This window comes from Lutjanus erythropterus, chromosome 9, assembly GCF_056507025.1.
Source record: "Lutjanus erythropterus isolate fLutEry1 chromosome 9, fLutEry1.hap2, whole genome shotgun sequence".
Classification (NCBI taxonomy): Eukaryota; Metazoa; Chordata; class Actinopteri; order Lutjaniformes; family Lutjanidae; genus Lutjanus; species Lutjanus erythropterus.
The window spans coordinates 35,294,145-35,314,824 of NC_139325.1; the positions used below are offsets into that span (position 1 = coordinate 35,294,145).

The 20,680-nt window shown below is 38.9% G+C and overlaps 2 protein-coding genes across 2 annotated transcripts in view; one reads left to right on the top strand and one right to left on the bottom strand.

The window, feature by feature from the left end:
- Positions 1 to 580: 580 nt before the first annotated feature.
- Positions 581 to 20,680, top strand: part of cpne4a (copine IVa) — a 74,283-nt gene continuing 54,183 nt past the window's right edge. Inside the window, exons 1-2 of the mRNA XM_084727357.1 lie at positions 581 to 758; positions 17,656 to 17,847. Of these exons, the coding sequence (XP_084583483.1) occupies positions 17,677 to 17,847 (171 nt within the window). The 5' untranslated portion in view covers positions 581 to 758; positions 17,656 to 17,676. The remainder of the gene's footprint in view (positions 759 to 17,655; positions 17,848 to 20,680) is intronic.
- Positions 13,697 to 16,113, bottom strand: LOC146322021 (tripartite motif-containing protein 16-like). The gene has a single exon (XM_084727325.1). It carries the CDS (start codon positions 16,038 to 16,040, stop codon positions 14,364 to 14,366), a length of 1,677 nt encoding a protein of 558 aa, XP_084583451.1. The 5' UTR covers positions 16,041 to 16,113; the 3' UTR covers positions 13,697 to 14,363.

The window sequence follows — 20,680 nt, forward strand, 5'->3', positions numbered from 1 at the left end:
ATATTCTGTACGTGTGAAAAAGTTTTGTCAACAAACTTTTATATGCGCATGAAGTTTTTAACACATGCACACAAAAAGTGTGAAACAACTGCAGGCTGTGGAAGTATTTGTGAATATGGCGTCACAAGCTCAAAATATTAATGACGCTTATTTGACAAATGTTTCTCCCCACAATAGTTTAAATTCAGGCCCAAATATAAGAGATATATTTAATAGGTGATGTAATATTTGTCAGCAGAAAATATCCGGCAGGGCTGCAGTGAATGTAGACCATCATATGGAGGCGAAATTAAAAATTAAAAACTATTAAATGAGAGGAGAAGGTGGCATTTAAGCTTTTCCTTAAATACTCAGAAAATTGTACAGTTTGGTTGGAGCTGCTGGGAGGAGGGTCTCCTGGCTCTCCTGTCCTCCTCCCTGGCCTGCAGGAGGCGCTGCAGCCTGCTCCTCTGTCCTCTGTTCTCCTTTCAGTGGTGAGCCTGTGTGTGTGTGTGTGTGTGTGTGTGTGTGTGAGAGAGAGAGAGAGAGAGAGAGAGAGAGAGAGGCTTTCCCCATCATAAAGCTGCGAGAAGCTGCTGGAGGCTGTAAAGGCTTTCCAGCAGTCAGAGGAGGAGGAGGAGGAGGAGGAGGATGATGAAGCTGAGTGTCGGTCAGCGTGGAGTTGATCTCAGATCAGTCAGTCTGAGCTGAAACTGGAAACTTTCTGATGCTTTTCTGACTCCAGAGCTGCTGCTTCTTCTCCATGTTCCTCTGAGAAGGTAAGACAGCAGAGAGTTTGACCATCAGGACTTTAAACACATTAAATCTCATCTACTCTGCTCACAGTCATGTCTCTGCTGCTGCTCATTTTAAAATCTAATATAATCTTTATGTGTCAGTATTTTACTATAATATCCTCATATTCCTGGATTATTATCTAGAATCCAGATGTCTTCAGTTTCACAGTTCTTCCTCTGGCTGATAATTTTCGTGTTTTATACAAACTCTGATGATTCATTTTTGTGTGTTTAAATGTTTCTGAAAGGACGGCAGAGTGGATTCTGTCTGTGGAGACATGAAGGTCTGAAAAACATGATTTGAAGTCATTTTCTTTATTTCTGGACTCTTTTGTGATTGCGGGTGTGAAGGAATTCTGAACTGATGGTGTCAGCGTGTTAATGTGTTGAGAGCTGAGCAGAGCTGCATGATACAGTGAGGAAAATCTCATTAATTCATTAATTCATTAATTCATTAATTCATTGAGCAATGCTGTGATTTTTTGCATGTTGACTTTTCACTGATATAATATTTTTACCACTTTCTCTTAAAGCATCCTTTATATTTTCCTTTATTCTAGATTATTCAAAACTCAGACAATATAACAATATAAGAAATAATGTTCAATAAAGGGTTAATAAATAATTTACAAACACTTTACTGTTAAATTTCCAACTCAAATCAATTTATTTTTAATTATTAACATATTTATCTGGATTATTGTCAAATAAATCCGCTGTTAATGTCTCACTGACTGAATTTTAAGGCTACAAAATCAAATATTTCATCAGTTATTTTACGGCTCAATCTTAAAGGGACAGTTCACCTCAAAATCAAAATTACACATTTGTCGTCTCACCTGCAGTGCTGTTTATCCATCTGATCAGTTTTGGTGCGAGTTGCAGACTTTTGGAGACGTCTGCCTTTTCTCTGCTTGTGAAGTCGTGCATCTCCTCACGGACGAGAGGCCACAGCTCAGCTGGAGAGGACGGCATTAATGTTTATGTCCCACACTGTCACAAGCACGAGCCTCTCGTCCAGTGAGCAGATGATCACTTCCTTCTGCGCGGTGATACGGTTTGATAGGTGTAGTTTGGTAGAAAGAAAATAGTTCCTACATGAAACTGCTCAAAACAAAAAAATGACAGGTTGGACTTTGAAAATTGTGTTTGTGCTCAAGACAAACTTCAAATTATGAGAAAACTGATGAATGTGACAGGTTCTCCTACAGAACAAATCTGTTTGTAGAAATGGTTCTACTATGAGGCCCAGTGTTGTTGAGTTTTTCCAGATGTTGTCTCTTTGAGCACCACAAGCTGAGAGACATTTGGATCCATGATACTGGAGAGAAGGCAGCTGGTATTTAAATGAAATTATTGTTAATAAATACAGATACATTAGATATTTGATGCATTTAATAAATACAACCACATTTTAGTTTTAAATGCTTTGGTAAAATTTAAAGAGTTCATACAAAATTAAACAGCTGGAATCTCTTCAATCACGAACTGAAATATAGTCCAATATTTAAATAAAAAGTCAGAGGAGTTTATATATTTATCTTGTTTTACTTAATGAACTGTTTTCATGTTTTTCCTTTTCCTTTAATATCATTATTGGATTGAATTGATATCAAAGACAGAATATGAGTTTACTATAATGTTTTTGATCACTTTATGTTACTTTCTGTCAGGAAACTAAACTATGAACCAAATATCATCATCATCATCATCATCATCATCATCATCATCATCATCATCATCATCATATCTACAAAACAACCAAACTCCACTGACAGGTGTTGGCTTACTGCTGCCTCCATCTGATTCTTTTTGTTGCTGTGTGATTTCAGTGAAACTGAAGAATCATTTTATTTATTTGTTTGTTTGTTTACTTTTATTTGCTGTTTCCTTTATTCTTTACCACCTGTTCATAACAAACATATTCACAAAACAAACAATAAATCCATTATGATACAAAGAAAACAAAGCAAACAAACTGGAGTTGTCGTGTTGGAGTTGTGAAGATGTGAGTGAGTGAAGCGGTGTGAAGAGGAACTGCAGAGGTGGAGACGAGGTATTATGGGATGGTTTTTGTGAATTTTCCTGGTCTGTTAGCAGGTTGAGCCTCTGGTTTAATGATGATTTTGTTTTGTCAGTTTTCGGTTGAGTAACATGTTAATGGTATTGTGGTGACGGTTTGGAGATGCTGTGGGATTGTGAGTGAGGAGAAATCAGCTAAAAGAGTGATGAAGGGGGAGAGAGGGATGATGAGGTTGAGGACTTTGGATTTTTAACCACACAAATCGACCAATGGAAAATTAAATTAAAGTGAAATTCCTGATTTTGTCAAAGGAGTTTGGTGTCTTCGGAGCGATCAGTATAATGAATTATAAAACTTCAGTTTTCCGTTGGAGAAATCTGTCTGACAGCAAAGTAAAATGCTGAAAATGTCCTAAAAGCAGGACCAGAAGTTCTGATTTGCACAGAGTTGGAGCAGCGATGAAGAACATCGATAAAAAGCTCAGGGAGGAGATGTCAGTGTCGGTCTGTGCAGGTGAGATAAAAACCTCACAGGCAGCTTTGAAACTCAGATAAACCTGCAGGTCTGATCTGGACTGACGGTTCTGCTGCGACCATCGATGTCCGTCGTCCGTCATCAGTTTAAATCCTCCCTCCATCCACACAGACGCTGCTTTCAGTTTAATTCTGGCAAAATCAACTTTTAGAGACTTAAAAGTTACTGCAGAGAAAAAAACACCTCCGTCAATAAGTGCCTCAGTTTTACTGATCAGAGTTACATGATCAGTACGAGACACAGCAGCTTCTTTTCCTCCTGCACTGTAGAAAATAAGACATGAGCAGCAGAGCTGAGAAGTAACTGAGTACAAATACTTACTTACTGTACGTACAAATCAGGTATCTGTACTTTACTTGAGTATTTATTTTCAACTTTTTACTTTTACTTCCTACATTTGAACACAAATATTTGTACTTTCCACTCCTGATATTTTCAAAACAACAAGTGGAAATTATGATGTAACAAGGTAAAAAAAACAAAAACAAAACAACAATATAAAAGACAGAACAAGACAAGAACATGTAACAAACTGATAAATGACTTAACAAGACATTTTAGATGAAACAATATTTTAAAAAATGATGTAACAAGAACAGAACAAGATGAAAAAGATGAAACAAAATGAAAAATGACTGCAAGCATTTTAGATGTAATAAAAAAAAGTAGCGAGATGCAAAAGATGTAACAAGCAAAAAAAGATGTAATGTGACCGAAAACAACGCAAAAGATGCAACAATGTGAAAAATATTTAACAAGATGTAAAATGACGTAAAGACAGAGCAAAATGAAAATTGACTTATAAACACAAAAAAGTCATAACAATATTTAAAAAATGATGTAACAAGACGAAAGAATGACTTAACGAGACATTTGAGGACGTCATCTTGGACCAAACAACTAATCAATGAATGGAGAAAATGATCGTTATTTGAATGTCCTCTGTGTTTTGGTGACTGAGTCCCGTCTGTGTTGTAAATGAAAACACGAAGCGTCGCAGTGAGTCACAGTCAGCCGATGAAGGTTATTTATACAGCAGCTGATAATGAGGCTGAATCACTCTGACAGTCTGACCAAACAGACAAAATACAGCTGATCACACGTCTGTTTGACTTCCACACACACACAGACACCGATTCAAAGGCTGTGTGTGGAGTCGTCTCTGCTGCAGAGGATCATGGGTACAGTAGTGTTTGGAAACTTTTTTTTTTTACTTGTACCTGTCAATCAAAGACATATAAACAAAGTATTTCAGTGGTTTGGTTTGATTGATGGTTATGCTCATGCACTGGTGCACCTTACAGACCTGAGCTAGCATACATGCTCACGTGAAACCTGCTAACTGATGAAGAACAGATACGACTTTAAATTTGAAAAATACTTTACTTACTATGTGCTAATCCGTTTTCTCAGCGGTCAGTCCCTGCAGAGCAGACGGATCATCTTGATATTTCTCACAGATGTTCAGTCCGACACTGACCACCCTCTGATGTAATGATGATGTCATGATGACATCTTTGAGTTTTAGAAGCTAAAAAAAGTTTTAGCAGATAAACAGATAAAACGTTTAACATTTACTTTCACTTTAATGAATTCACTCAGGATTTTTTTTAGTTACAGTGTTTTGAGTTTGTGAGAAGCTTTAAGTTTATCTGCAGAAGAAAAGATCGAACTATTTACACAAAAGTTGTAGCAATATCCTGTTTCATGGCAAGACATCAAAACTCGCCACCGAGCCACAGCCACGCCCTTCAGAGTTTACAAAGTGTTTTCATAACTTTTGCTCACAAACTAGTCTTGATGTCACACGCTGATTCTGAAGTCATTATGATGAATTTTGTAGGAGTTTTTTAAAATACAAAGTTAAAATACAAAGTTCAAAATGGCCGACTTCCTACCAGTTTTTGCGCATCTGTGAATCGGGAGGCTGCTTTTTAGCAAAAACTATATCAGATGAAATTTTTCACCACGACTGATGCCAAGTTTCATGCACCATCGAATGTTTTTCTGCTCAAAAATGCGACTGAAGAGGACAAAGAGAAAAAGAAAAGAAGAAAAATAATAATTTGAGCATTCAGTGGTCGGGCCCTAAATATCTCAACAAAAGAACAGTAGTTGGTAAAAACTCCTAAGAATTTGAGTCGGACTCAAAACTCTATTGCTGCATGGTACATTGAAATTTTAAGAGTTTTAGAAATGATAAAAACTCTAATAGATGGTATGAAGACTGATTTCTGGGCTGTAGAGAAGTTTGTAGTTGCAGTACCGTGTTTGACCAGAAGGATAAAAACTCTCTTCAGATTGATGGTCTGTGTCTCTCGTCTCTCTACAGTCTGTAAGCAGCTCTGAAATCTGTCAACGTTCTCCACAAACATTTTGTTTGTGCCGCCGTTGAGCAGAAAGCAGCGCCGTTACCCAGAAACCACCGCTGACAGCGAGCAGAGCCTCTGAATGACATGAATTATTAACTCTGTTGTAGTGCTGCAGCTGTACAGGGATCCGTGTGATGTGATTTTCATGAGCAGCTCTTTAATCTGCTGTTGGATGTCAGCGCTCGGCGAGCCTCAGCTGGTGGGAGGATTCATCTGCCGCTTGACTGAACAGCTGAAAGCTGCTGTGTGAAGCTTCGGCGGGGCTCCGTGAAACCTCCTCCCAACCTCCACCTGCTGAGCTCACGCCGCAATTTACAGCAGAATGAGTCTCTGCTGCTGGATTCAGCTTCCAAAAGACTGAGAGAAGAACCAGGTTTTATCTCTACAGCCCTCCTGAATTTTGACCTCAATTAATCTTGAAATCATTTTACAACCTGCAAATCAAAAATCTCTGATTTCAGCTTCTTAAATGTGAATATTTTCTGGTTTCTTTACTCCTCTCTAACAGGAAACTGAATATCTTTTAGTCTGTGGACAATACAAAACATTTGAGGACGTCATCTGACATTTTATGACCCAGACAGCTAATCAATTGGTGGAAAAATGATCAACAGATTGATCCCTAGTTGAAAAATAGGTCCAAACGTGAAAACAGGTGGACGGGTACTATTTTAATGTAGTATGTATTTTTCAATTGACAAGATTCTGAGTGTGTTACTTTACAGTTTTTCTCATTTTGGCTCATTTCTTGAAACAGTCTGAACTTTCTCGAAACTGTAAGTGCAACCATCACGAATGTGTCATGGGAGATCGCAGCGCAAAAAGGTCAGAACTGTCGCAGTTAGTCAGGCAGGAACAGGAGAACGGACAGACTCACAAGACCTTCAACAAAAACACACACACACAAAAAGAAACTTGTGGTGCTGGTAAAAATCAAACAAAGGCAACTGACAAATCCAGAAGGAAAGACATGAAAATTTTAGACTGACAGGTGACTCCCTGATTGGACAGTTTTGGTGATGTCATCCTGCATCATCGGTGCATCTGACAGAGGTTTACGCAGCACGTGTGTTTATTTAAGCTCACAAAGAAACAACCAGTCATAAGCAATCAAAACAAATCTAAAGAAATTAATCCAATAATGGAAAAAGGCTGAAAATGATGGTTTTTAATTGTTAATAATTCTTTTGCACTTTATTTGAATCAGGATCCTTTAATTTTACAGTTTTTGTTCATCAGCCATTGAACTACGAGTGATGTGCACCAATAATTCTGTAAAAAATAAACTTTAAGAAAACTGTTAAATATCCTGAAGTGAAACCTACGATTAATATTTAACTGTTCCAATCAAAGTGGGGTTGGAAACTTCAAGAGTTAGACGCCTCACCTCTGACTGGCTGATTCAGGCTTAAGACCCACGTTACCATGGTAACAATCAGTGCCACCAACTGATCAGCAGCAGCCGACAACAAAAGAGAGAAAAACACGGATCATTATCTGTGGTTTGCTCACATTTTCATGGAGAGACAGCAGTGATTTATTTATGTCTTGTACCCAGAGGTGGAAAGAGTACTGAAAATCTATACTCAAGTACAAGTACTGTTACATTACTAAAATAGTACAAAGTATACTTCGTAAAAAACTAGAGTATTAGTTACTTTTTAACTGTTGATTCCATGGCTCAAACAAACACAGGACTTTAACCAGGAGTACAAGTTACAATATAAACCACACATTATACTCATAAAAGTACAAGTACCCCCAAAAATTAGTTAATTACAGTAATTAGAGTATTTGTAATTAGTTACTTCCACTCCTGGAATCCAGCTGATCACAGCAGCTGAACTGATCAGAACAGAAATCTTTATTTAAAGCGGGTCGGACTCATCAGGCTGATCAGTTTTTATCCGTTGGACTGAATCCTGCATCTCAAACAGTCACATGAGACCTCTGCTCTGTCTGTACTGCACATGCTCACACGGAAGAAGCTGATTGGACACCGTGTTTATATCTGAGCACATGACCGTCCCCAGAGATGGAGACAGCAGGTAGTTTAAGTTCACTGATTGTGACTGACGGGCGGAGCTGAACGTGCCGACAACAGAAAAGTAGTTTGTCTTGTAACGTTAATTTATTTAAGTTCTTCTGGTCCCAAAGTAAAACTGCTGCATTATCGTCATGGTTACTGTCAGATGTTCTGACACAGACTGTTGGGATGCTGGTGGCTCGGATGGTTGTTGGTTGTTCTGAAGCTGTCAGTCATAGATTGTGACCAAAACAAGGCCTAAATGTCAGCTGTAATAAAATAACTTCTGTGGAGCCAGACTGCTCTTTCAGACGACCTCTAGAGTTTTGCATCTTTCTGTGTAGGGTTCCTTTCCATAATGTTCTCAGAAACTAGAATAACATCTGAGTCTGTCAGTGTGACCTGAAATTAGCCACAATTTAAGCGTGCGTCTGCATGAATTCACGGATCATATTGGTGCACTCTGGTACTTAAACAAACAGCAGTACCCCTCTGCTTACATGGACAATACGACATATGTGCAGTAGTTTCTATAAGGTTGGAGCAAACAGCCACACTGGCAGTCAAAAAAAGTCCAGCCTGAACTGTGAAAGAAGTTATCCTGAGGGATTATGTTTTATTTAAAACATTAAGGCAACCACTTTCAAAATTCTGACAATAAAGTGGTTTAACCCTGAGCAATAATTTCCAATAAAAGCTATTAAAAACAGAAAGGAAGGCTACTTACATTACTGATGCTGTAACTCTCAAAACAACAGGATAAAAAAGAAAAAAGTCTAAACTGACTCAGCATTTTAGTCCACTGTCACTGACTGTCAGGCCTTTTTATCCCTCTGTCATTATGAAGAAACACCTACAGGTTATTTACAGAAGACACAAGGAAATGTGTTGATGAAGTTTTATTTATGATGTTCCCAGCAGAGGAAAGGACACTTTCAGAGCGCACCGAGGATCCAGGGATGGAAATGTTTCTTTGCCATCAGGGCGACATGAGGGAGACTCTTGTTCAGACATCAGCACCTCTTTTTGAAGCAGCAGAGTGTCGTCCTGGTCCTTTCTGTCTATGAATTACGTGTCTTGCTTGCACACAACTTTGTCTTCATGAGGCCCCACAGCTTTTGCCGTCTGCTGACCAATTTGAAGTAGTTCCAAGCAGGGCTTTTTAGATTGCTCGAAGTGCAAATCACTCTCCCTGCTGCTGCATCAACAAGGTTACCATCGATCAGCTTGTTCATCTTGACCTACATTACAATACAATATCAGAGTATGTATGGATCAAAAGGTGCCCTGCCCAAACATTCAAAGAAGGCAGAATTTCCATATGTGAGATCAAATATACAAATTCTAAGAAAACATGAACAGTATATTCTTGTATTCCTTCATACCTCACAACACCATGATTAAACATAAATTTATTGCAGCCAAATGAAGCTGAACATTCACAGCTGCTGCAGCCTAAAGAAAATTAACACTGACTTTTATTATGTCGTTCTATTTCCTTCTTTTTACCAACATCAGATTTTGAACTGGGGCTTTTTTGGCAGGTGGCGCATCAGTGCGCTCCTCTCCATCAGTGCACTTCCCTCCAACAGAATGCTTCTCTTCTCCCATAGCGTTTCTTATTGTAATCACATTTTTTTTTTGCTGTCACTCAACATGTTTATTTGCCTCCTGCACTAACATGGGATCAAATTTCATTTTGCGTTTGGAGTCATTCTGTTTTCTGTCCAAACTCGCCATGGTTGAAATCTGTAAAACGAGCAAAACCCTCGTTTAAATCCTGCTGACTCCAGTGTTTGTTCCAGCTGTTATTAATGCAGTTATTCTTATTAGATCGACTTTAAACCTGCTGTACATTAGAATGAACACACAGTTTATTAATCTTTATTTGGGATCTTAGTAGAACAGGCCCTAAGGTTCTAGAGAGTTCCATAAATCTGAATGGTCTGAAAGGAGATGTCTGAACATCTGGTTGGTAGTCAATAATATTGATTTCAGTGATATTGATCAGGAAGCACACAAATGTTGAAATGTGGAATGTTGAAAACATTTTAACAGAAGAGAGTAAAAAATGCACTTTAATTACTTTTCTAGTGCCAACAGAGGCTGTATTAGTTCTGTGACCTTCAGTAAGTTCAAACTCTGCACGGTTAACAGATCTGTGGTCAGTTTTTAAAATAGCTGAACTGTAACCCTCTTCCGTTCTTCCTCTTTACATCTCGTGTAACTCGAGCCGGTGCTGAGGAGGATATTTTTACTGGACCATATCTGTAACTTCCTGCTGCATGTGGAGAACATTACTGATGGCCGTCTGGACGCCGCAGCTTCGCTCCGCCGGGGGTTAATCAGATGAGACGGAGTGCTGCTGATGGGATAATGGAGGGAGGTGATGAAGTGACCGCTGGTGGAGGCGGAGATTCTTCCTGAGCAGGAGAAGTGGTTTCCTGTGAGAGTGGAGGTTACCGTCCAGGGTTTCTATCAGGGATGATGCTGCTGTCTGTGTCATTGTCATCATCATCATCATCATCATCATCATCATCATCATCATCATCATCATCATCATCATCGTCATGGTGGAAATCAGATGTTGTTAAAAAAAACTCAGGTGGAAAAAGTTGAGATTTAGCTGCTGATATGATGCAGCTTTCAGGCTGTAGAACTGATCTATGAATTAAAAAGAAGCTCCATGAGTCCTGTGTTCAAAACTGGACAGAGGCGAAGACATTTTGGGACATTTTTTGGACAGCTTGTCCTCATCATTACAACGGTCATGTTGTTCATTTGTGCAAGCAGCTTATTATGACCAGTGTTATAACGCTACACACATAATTAATTACTGTTCTCAAATCACTGAAATTTATATCTGCTCATTACTTCTGTCTTACCTGAATACAGAAGACAACTGCAGAGGACAGCAGACATAAAAGACAAACTGCAGCATCTTTATTGATTGGTGGCACGAGGAGACAGTTTCATCACGGTTTAGTATAAAATGTTCATCATATAATTATTTATTAACTTCTGTTGGTTTAAATGTTCAGTTTCCTTCTACTAAATCCTGCTGTTTAAACCAGAGGAGATAAAAGCGCAGCTCAAAGATAAATCTTAGTTGTTGCTGCCCTCTGGTTTGTCAGGAGAGTTAATAACTCTTATCAGTGATAATGGCTACAATGATGGATAAAAAGTTGACACTTTTCACTAAAATGATGAAACTACACAAAAAAATGTGTTTACACTAGAAGTACACAAATATGATATATATATATATATATACACTAAAATAATATATTTACACTAAATAAATGAAGCTACACCAAAATAATATCTCTGCTTTGAAATAGTATTGAAATAATAACTGATGGGAAAAAAACAGCTGATGGCTTTCATTAAAATATTTATTTATATGATAAAATTTCACTAAAATAATATAATTATACAATTAATTATGAATTATAATTATAATATTATATAACTATATAGTAAACAACAAATTACTTTATAATATGATAAATAAATGTAACAAATAAATCTATAATCACATAAAAAATACTATAATTACACTGCAACAATATATCTACACTAAAATCCACCCGCTTGGTTCACTGAATCTATTTTTATTTTATTTCATTGAATAACAGGAAACTTCAAGTTAAATGGAAAAACTAATTTTATATGAACAAACAAACATATGCAAACAGATTTATTATTTAATGATAATTGTCATGTTTTTATTTGTTTTTTAATATCATGATAAATTTTATCTTTGTATTACCTCAAGTTTTAGGTATCATTATATTCTCACCAGTTATATAATATATGAGCCACTCTGCATCATTAGTACTTTTACTTTTGGTACTTTAATACTTTGGTACTTTTACTTGATTAACATTTTAACTGCAGGACTTTTACTTGTAACAGACAGACAAGATCTGAGAGCTTCTTTCACTGCTGACTTTGTGTCAGTGAACTTATTTATATCAGATCATTTAATCAGCACACTGAGACACGAACATGATCAGTTATGGACAGTGTCAGATGTGTGTGTGTGTGTAAATGAGATAAACTCAGAATGAATGAATCAAATGAACATAATTTTGAACATAACGTGTAAATGATTCCTAACAGTCTAATCAGATTCTTACAGCTGAATCGGAGCAGCAGAATGCGATGAATGAAATGACACGGGGGTAAAATAATCTGTTATTCTAATTTGATTAACACTTGTTCTGCAGACACGTTCTGCCTGTTGGTTTCATCCATTCTGATCCTGACAGGAAACATTTCCCTGCAATTAGAAAATGTAAATCAGACTTGAGATGCGCGGTTTCATTAAACGTCTGCCTGTCTGATGCTCCCCGAGCCAACAGCAGCAGAGGACAGTCTGGCATAAATAATACAGCGAATGATGGCTGAATTCCATTTAGCTCAGTGACACACAACTCGCAGCCCCTGGACCAAATTTGTCCTCTGATAGGGTTCTCTAATTTACAATGAAAATAAACTGATCAACACTGAAGGAGGAACAGATCGTGAAGTTTTGTGTGACTGTGTGATAAATGAGGCTGCTGGAAACTGAAGGCTGATGTTTGATCAGACGGAGACGAGTACATGCAGGAGAAGAGGAGTAAAAGAAATGAAGACAATTCTGATCCCATAAATATGTTTTTTCTTTAGACTCAAAGAGCTTAAATACGCTCTTCATTCTGTTCCTGGTAGGAGCAGCTTATGTTTACGGTTTATGTTTATGACTCAATTAATTTAAATTCCATGTGTTTTATTGGCATGAATGTTCTGTAAACATGGCACAACCTGTTGGAGGTGTAACCACATCACTGGACACATCTTCATTTGTGATTTCCAAATAATAAACCACTGGCACACATCTGGAACACATATTTGATCATGACTCACTCATATCCTTAAAAACACTAAAACAATATTCACAACTGAAACAATGTTCACTGGAGCAGCTCTGAGTCTGTCTGTCTGTGACTCAGTGTGTCTGTGCTGATTGGTCATTTTAGCCTTAATGAGACAAAGTAAGTGCTTTTAGGCAGAATTAAATTGTTTTTCCTCTCATCAGTAAAATAATGGTCACATTTTAAATGCTTTATAAAAGCTGTACTGCAGATATAAATCTTACATTTACAGAATTTTTTCCAGTCAAATAAAATCTCCTGTGACCCGCCTGAGGGTCCCGACCCAGACTTTTGTTCAGTCTTTGACTGCATTATACTGTACAGTATATAATCATCTATTATATGGTTATCTATCTATAATTACTATATGTACTGTAGTACAATATGATACAGTAGAGTGTAGTGTTCAGTATTATCTTTATAGTGTAATTTTTATTATATATATAATTATTTGATATAACAACAACAACAATAATAATAACAATAACAATAATAATAATAATAATAATATGAGACAGTAGGTGTTGTAGTGCTGCAACTTTATCTCTAGATCAAATGTCTGTTTCTTAAATTGATGTTTACTCTTGTGTGTGTGTGTGTGTGTGTGTGTGTGTGTGTGTGTGTGTGTGTGTGTGTGTGTGTGTGTGTGTGTATGTACAGCTACATGAACACATGCACAAACATGTTTTGGTCTCCTCACATCTAAAATGAATCCAGTGTCACCAGTTTAAACTTGATCAGGACTAAATGAACCAGTCTGTGTAATAAATCCTTTGTATTGACTCAGTGCACAAAGTGACAGAAAACTCAGTCACCCTGCTGCAACATGAAACCAGTTCAGTTTGGCCTCTTGGTTGACAGAAAAATGAAGCTGTTTTAGTGAGGAAAGCTGAAAGGACAGAGACTGACTGACAAAAGCTCTTCTGCTCTGAACATGAACACTGAACTTTGTGGTGTTTCAGGAGGAAAATAGCCTCAGTTATCTTTTTATATTAGTTTAACATTTTCTCCATCAGCTCTGTATGAATGAAGATGAGAAGAAAAGACTTTGTTCGTGTTTGTTTATTCATTGTGTAAAGCTTCAGTTTGTTCACATCCCATCAGTAAAGTCTGTTCAATGACTCATGTTCAATGAGTTCATGTATAGATTCACTTCATCCACACAATCAGTTTGTTTGAGCAGAATCTCAGCTACGTACAAGACAATAATCAATCACCTCCTTATTGATTATCATCAGGATCATTACACTTTTATAAAACCTCACACAAATAAATGTAAATGTAATTAAAGATTTCTTTACAAAGTGGTGAGAACAGAATATCTACGATAAATGAAGGTCTGGTGCTGCAGTGGAAGAGAAACAACAACATACAAATACATCAATACAAATATTGATCACACATTTAGAGCACAGAGACATTTACATTTTCCTGCAGAGAAATATCAGTTCAGGTAAACAGAAGTCATCCTGAGCAGTGAGAGCCTCCATGGCTGAACAGACACAGGAAGGAGCGCCGCCTAAACAAACTCAAACATTTACACAACAACAGATGACAAGATGTCAAAGTACCGCCCACAATGTTTGATTGACAGCTGATCTCTGTGCAGTGAAGAAATGCCACAACAATCAGCTCTCAGCAACAATGATGGAAACTAAACAATTTTAAGAAATGAAACAGAATTTAACCCACTGTCCCTGAAATGACTTCTGTCTATTTTAGTTTACAGAACTCAGCAGTGGTATCAGGATGAACATTTAGTCCAGTATAGAGAGGCTGAGTGAATGTGGTCTGGACTCTGTGGAGGAGAGTCATGGTTTCAGAGACGCTGTAGAAGGACAGAATACCTGCTCTGTGATCCAGGTACACTCCAACTCTGGAGGACTGAGGACCTGAGATGGGAGTGTAAATATGGTTGTACCAAAAGTTAGAATTGTTTTTGAAACAATATAATGCCCAAGATTTGTCATTGTATCCAAATATACAATCATCTGAACTCCCTGCTCTGCTGATATTATTGTATGCGACTGCTACACCAACTCCTCTCCCTCTCCTCTCCACCTCCCAGTAACAACGTCCAGTCAGACTCTCTGTACTCAGGACCTGAGGACACCCAGTGAATCTGTCTGGGTGACTGGAATAAGACTGTTGTTGTAACTTTCTTGTTACTTTTCTGTTCCCCTCAGATAATAACAGTTTTGTGTTTGCTGTGTTTGGATCCAGTGTGATTTCAGTTGAATATTTTAAGAACTCAGCTCTGGTCTTGGGTTCTGGTTCTGGTTGTGACAGTAAAACATCCACTTCAGTCACTGTCAGTGAGACGTTTGTCCATTTCTCACTCAGAACGTCCTGTAGTTTGTCTCTGAGCTCTGACACAGCAGCTGTCACGTCCTCAAAGTACCTCAGAGGACGAATATTGATGCTGGATGAGTCTGTAGATTCACTGAGTGGTGACAGTGAGGGGTAGTTGTGTAGAAACTGGTTGTGATCCTCTGTGTGTGAGAGCTGTTCCAGCTCAGCATCTTTCCTCTTCAGCTCAGTGATCTCCTGCTCCAGCTTCTCCTGAAGCTCTTTGACTCGACTCACTTCAGTTTCCTGCTGGGATCTGACCTGCTGCTTCACATCAGAGCGTCTTTTCTCCATGAGACGGATCAGCTCAGTGAAGATCTCCTCACTGTCCTCCACTGCTTTATCAGCAGAGCCATTGATAGCCTCCACCTCCTGTTGAAGCACCTTCACATCTTTCTCTCTGTCCTGGATTCTCTGCTGGATGTTTTGTCGACTCACCTTGAGCTCTCTCTGCCTCTCAGTCCTTTCTGCTGCAGCTGACACTGTGTCGTGGCCTTTATGTTCATCCACAGAGCAGAGATAACAGATACGCTGCTGATCAGTACGACAGAACATCTTCATCACCTCATCATGATGAGAGCAGATGTTCTCCTGGAGGTTCTTGGAGGGCTCCACCAGCTTGTGTTTCTTTAATGGAGCTACATCATAATGAGGCTGCAGGTGTTTCTCACAGTAAGAGACCAGACAGACCAGACAGGACTTGAGGGCTTTCAGTTTTCTCCCAGTGCAGACATCACAGGCCACATCTTCAGGTCCAGCATAGCAGTGATCAGCAGGAGCAGCTTGGAGTCCAGTCTTCTTCAGTTCCTCCACTAAAGCTGCTAACATGGTGTTTTTCAGCAGGACAGGCCTCGGTGTGAAGGTCTGCCTACACTGAGGGCAGCTGTGGATTTTCTTCTCATCCTCTTCATCCCAGAAGTTCTTAATACAGTTCATGCAGTAGCTGTGTCCACAGGAAGTAGTCACTGGATCCTTCAGTAGATCCAGACAGATGGAACAAGAGAAGGTTTCCCGGTCCAGCTGAACTCCTTTCTGCGCCATTTCATGTCTCAGTAACAACAACTGTCTGAGTTTCACTTCCTTATAACTGAAACCAGTCTGAGCTCTGATCTAAACAAGCTGTGTCTCTGCAGTGAATGTGGCCTGTCAGCTGCTGCATGTCACCACATGTTGGTTCCACCCATCTTCAAACTGTAGATCTGAAGGGGAGGGAACAAGGAAATACATGTGCAGAGTGGAGCTCACTGTGTTTGAGAGCAGGAGGAGGAGGGAGGGCTTATCAAGCTCTGATTCATTCCAGGAGGAGGAGCAGAATCTGAACTGTGTCTCTTTGTTTACAACAAAGTCTCAGTTAAAACCTGATCCACATTTAAAACATGTCAGTTTTTAGTTGTAAAATACTTAATAAAATAATACTACTTTGACTCCTCAGACTTTGCTGATGGATCCATATTTCTCTAACTCTTCTTCTGGTTCTGTTCAGTTTTCTTTTACTGGTTAGTGTATTGTTAGAATATTTCTGTGAAATATTTAAAAATTAGATTAAGTAAAAAAAAATGTACATACAGTACAAATTACAGTAAGATATTTAATATAACTGCAGACCCACTGTGTCACTGAACATAATTCAGAACACTTGATATCGACCATCTACAGAACGTCTGTGTCCATTTTGGGAGAATTTAAAAGAAAACACTTGAATTGATCACAGGTTGCAGTGAGACAAACTTTAGTCACAGTTCAGCAGATGTGTTGAAGAAATTTCAGCTCTGTAGGACGTACAGCTGATTTGTACAAGTTTGAATTGGAATGTATACAAAGTTTGATTTGTTGTAATAAGTCCCGCCCACTTTAATCAATTATTATTAAAATCCATGTATTGGTTCGAGCCATGACTTGAAATTACGCTTTTTTTTTTTTTTTTTTTGCATGAATCTATGCAGAGTGCTATTAAACACATCTTGTTGCGTTCATGATATGAATATGTTTTGAAAATAAGCTATTTTGATCAAAATTGATTGGCTCCTAAAATCCAAACAGACTGACAAATTAAAATGAATTTAATAACTTCAGATCAGCAATGTGTGTGAATGATGCTGACTCATTTTCAGGACAATCAGCCCAACAGTCTGAGACGAGTTCACAAAAACAGGATTTTGATAAACTTGAGGAAAAGTTGAGATTTTTAAAGCAGCTACTGACAACTAACTGAGAAAAAATGCAGATGAATTGAACGATTAAAATGGTGAAATAATTTTCAGTCTCCTTGAAGAAGTTTTCAAGATAATTACAAAAATGTAAACTTTACCTTGAAGTCAGTGAGGGTCTTGCAGTTTTTGCTGCTGGAACACTTTTACCACACTTTAAGTTACGAAAGGTTGAGAACTCCTGATACAAGCTGCTCTATGTGCACAGAAAATCAGTTGGTCTCTATGTGCTTCTAAATGGTTAAAAATGGGTCTAAAGCTGCATGTCTTTCTTACAGAGGTGGTTACTAGTTATACTAGTTACGATATATATGTAGATATATATAAAATTATGTTAACGTCGCCCAGAGTTTGTAAATGTTTCAGTCTAGATGCATCATGACTCTCACTTCATCAAACTTCAAAAACTGACAGAATCTATACTGTGACTTGTTTTCTTCCCTCTGCAGACTTCCTGTCCCGCCCCCATCATGAGCGACATCTACGAGTCCGCCGCCAACTCTCTGGGTCTGTTCACCAGTCCCTGTCTGACCAAAGTGGAGTTGCGGCTCACCTGCAAAGGGATCTCAGACCGAGACGCTCTGTCCAAACCCGACCCCTGCATCGTCCTCAATATGCAGTCCCACGGACAGTGGATGGAGGTAGGTTGTTGCCGACCACGCCGACCTCTTACCCGCTCGTTTTCTCTTGTAGTTTCTGGTGATGGTCGATGGTTTCCGGTGCTGATTACTGAGCTGGAGGGCAGCGTCGACGAGCAAGAGGTGGTGGAGGAAGTTGAATTGTGAGGTGTGAAGAGTTACAGGAGGAGGGGGAGAAAATATCAGATCAGACCGAGAATAAAACAACAGGTGATGGAAACACACAGTGGTCATATTAAAGATGTGGTGTCAGTCCAGGTCCCTGCTGACAGTCTCTGTTTGTTTCTGGTGCCACTGAAGTGTTTTTACAAACTGTTTTATACACTCAGAATCCACAAAACAAAGAACAACAACGGGGCCTTTGGACCAGTTAATGCAGTGTTTCCCAGTCCTGGTCCTCTGGGTCCACTGTCCTGTATGTTTTAGATGTTTTCCTGCTCCAACACTCCTGATTCAGATGATCGGCTCATCGTCAAGCCTCTGCAGAAACCTGATTACAACCTGGGACTCGTTTCCCAGAGCCTTCGTAGCGCTACATGCGTTGTAAGTTGTATTTTAAGGTCTCCCTCAAGGTTATCCCAACTCTGGGAAACAGCCCGTAACCTTAAGGGAGACCTTAAAATACAACTTACGACGCACGTAGCGCTACGAAGGCTCTGGGAAATGGAGCCCTGATCATCTGAATCAACAGTGTTGGAGCAGGGAAACATCTAAAACATGGACAGTGGATCCTGAGGACGAGGACTGGGAAACACTCAGTTAATGCAACAATTATTTTTCTGTGTTTGCAGCGTGAACACAACTGAGTAATTTACTTACACATTTTATGATACTTTTTATTTCTCTGCATTTCAGAGCCAAATTGTACTTCTCTTTATATCTTCTAATAACTCAAAATACTAATAAATTATGATGCATTTTTATGGATTCAACAATCCAGCAGTATGTGTCGTAATGAAAATGAGCTCCAGCATCATCAGCTGCATCATTATTGACACTTAAACATTAATGCATCATTAATTAGGGCCTATACAAGCTAGCTAAGTCTACCAAAAGTTAAATAGAAATTTTAGTCTATAAAAACTATTTCTTGTGCTGCGTGTCAATATAGTCATTAGGTATTGAAAAAACAAACTCACCAAGCAGATATTCAAAGCAAACTCCTGTTTTTCTCCCTCCTTTATCTTGTGGAGGGTGTGTCCTGGCCACAAAACACGTCTGGGCAAACTCAAATACTTGTACTCTGTATTTTAAAGTTTGCTCACTAAATATTTAAGTTGCTCTAATCTAATTCTTTCTGTTGTTAAGTAAAGTTAAGACAATTAAGACAGTTAAAGTTAAGACAGTTTTCTTCATTTTAATTTTGACTAACTTCTTAAAATAAGTTCTAAACTCATTAATCTGTGTTCCCCATGAATCATTTCAAAGAGTGCACTCACAGTCTAGTCTCCTATCACAGTGGTTCCCACCATTTTTCCTCGGTGGCCTGTCTACTTGTAGCACACACACACACACACACACACACACACACACACACACACACATCACAGCATCAAACTATAATTGTTTCCAAACAGCTCTGAATGTTCCTGCAGATGAGTGAATCTTAGCACCTGTGTTGACTTCCATCTTCTGCTGCTGGTTTAAAGGATGTCAGAGCTCTTCACCTGCTGCTCTGCTCTCTGTACCTGCATGAATAAAGATGATGTGGTTTTAAACACCTTCATACAAACAGTCTGCTGTGGAGCAGGTAGCTGCTGACTTTTAGATCATCAGAAGCAGCGGAGCTCTGTGTTCATTTTGCTCGGCACTAAAGGACGATTGTTTCTGTGTTTTCACGCTGCGTTCAGTTGACGGCCTGAAGCTGAAGTTTCCCAGCCTCAGTGAATGCCTCCCGCAGGAGTCTTTAATGGACAGAAAAGTGCTGAGAGGTGAACGAGCTGCTGACAAACACGCCGAAAGCTTCTGAGCGGAACAAGCTAATTAAGCTAGCAGTGAGAACCACTGGGCAAATAAAAGAACTGAGTGTTAGGAAGCAGCCAGTGTTACCAGGAAGTTTCTCCTCTTCCTTTTTATTTATTTGTTTATTTATTTACTTTTTTGTTTCTAATTTCTAGGGTACCACTCTTTAATTTAATTTAATAAAAAAAATCTTATATATCTCGTACATGCAGCCTCTCAGTTCATCCTCTGTCTGAAAAGAGTCGTGTTGGCTCCTATCTCTTTAAGGCACCAGTCAGGTTACAAAATGCGAGGCACACTGCGCTGCCTTTTTGTTATAAAGCGTTGCTTTTTTATTACACAACCACCAAATCAGTTGTCTTGAGCCTAATGATGGATTTTGTTTAAGCTCAGATCTGTGTCTTCTGCAGAAGGTCCAGCACAGAACCCAGCCTCATGTGCCACTGAATATGATGAGCCTCACTGATTACTGAATAAAAACACAACATTACACACAATGTTTACTTGTTGCTAAAATAACCATTACCTGTAGCTGGCGGCCTGATGCTGGGTGGACGTACCTGCTGGATAACCTTTCTGTAATTTTGCACACAGGTTATCAAACTTCAGAAACACTTTCTGGATTTGTTTCCTCCACCCACAGTAGTGTTAGTGGGATGGAGGAGCGAAGATGAGAGGAGGAGAAGAGGATGAGGAGAAAGAGGAGAAGAAGATGGTGGCACAGGTGGCTGTGAAACTGCATCTCAGTCCAGCCGGATTGAGATGCCAGCTTCGCAGCCAGACTGGAACGGTTCACCTCTCCTCTCCCCGACTCCTCAGCCAGCAGAGCCGATGATGATAAAAAAAAATATTTTCTCTTTGTTCCCTCCTGGTT

Excerpts from the sequence above, each read along its gene's own strand:
- LOC146322021 (XM_084727325.1), bottom strand. The coding sequence starts at position 16,040 with ATGGCGCAGAAAGGAGTTCAGCTGGACCGGGAAACCTTCTCTTGTTCC.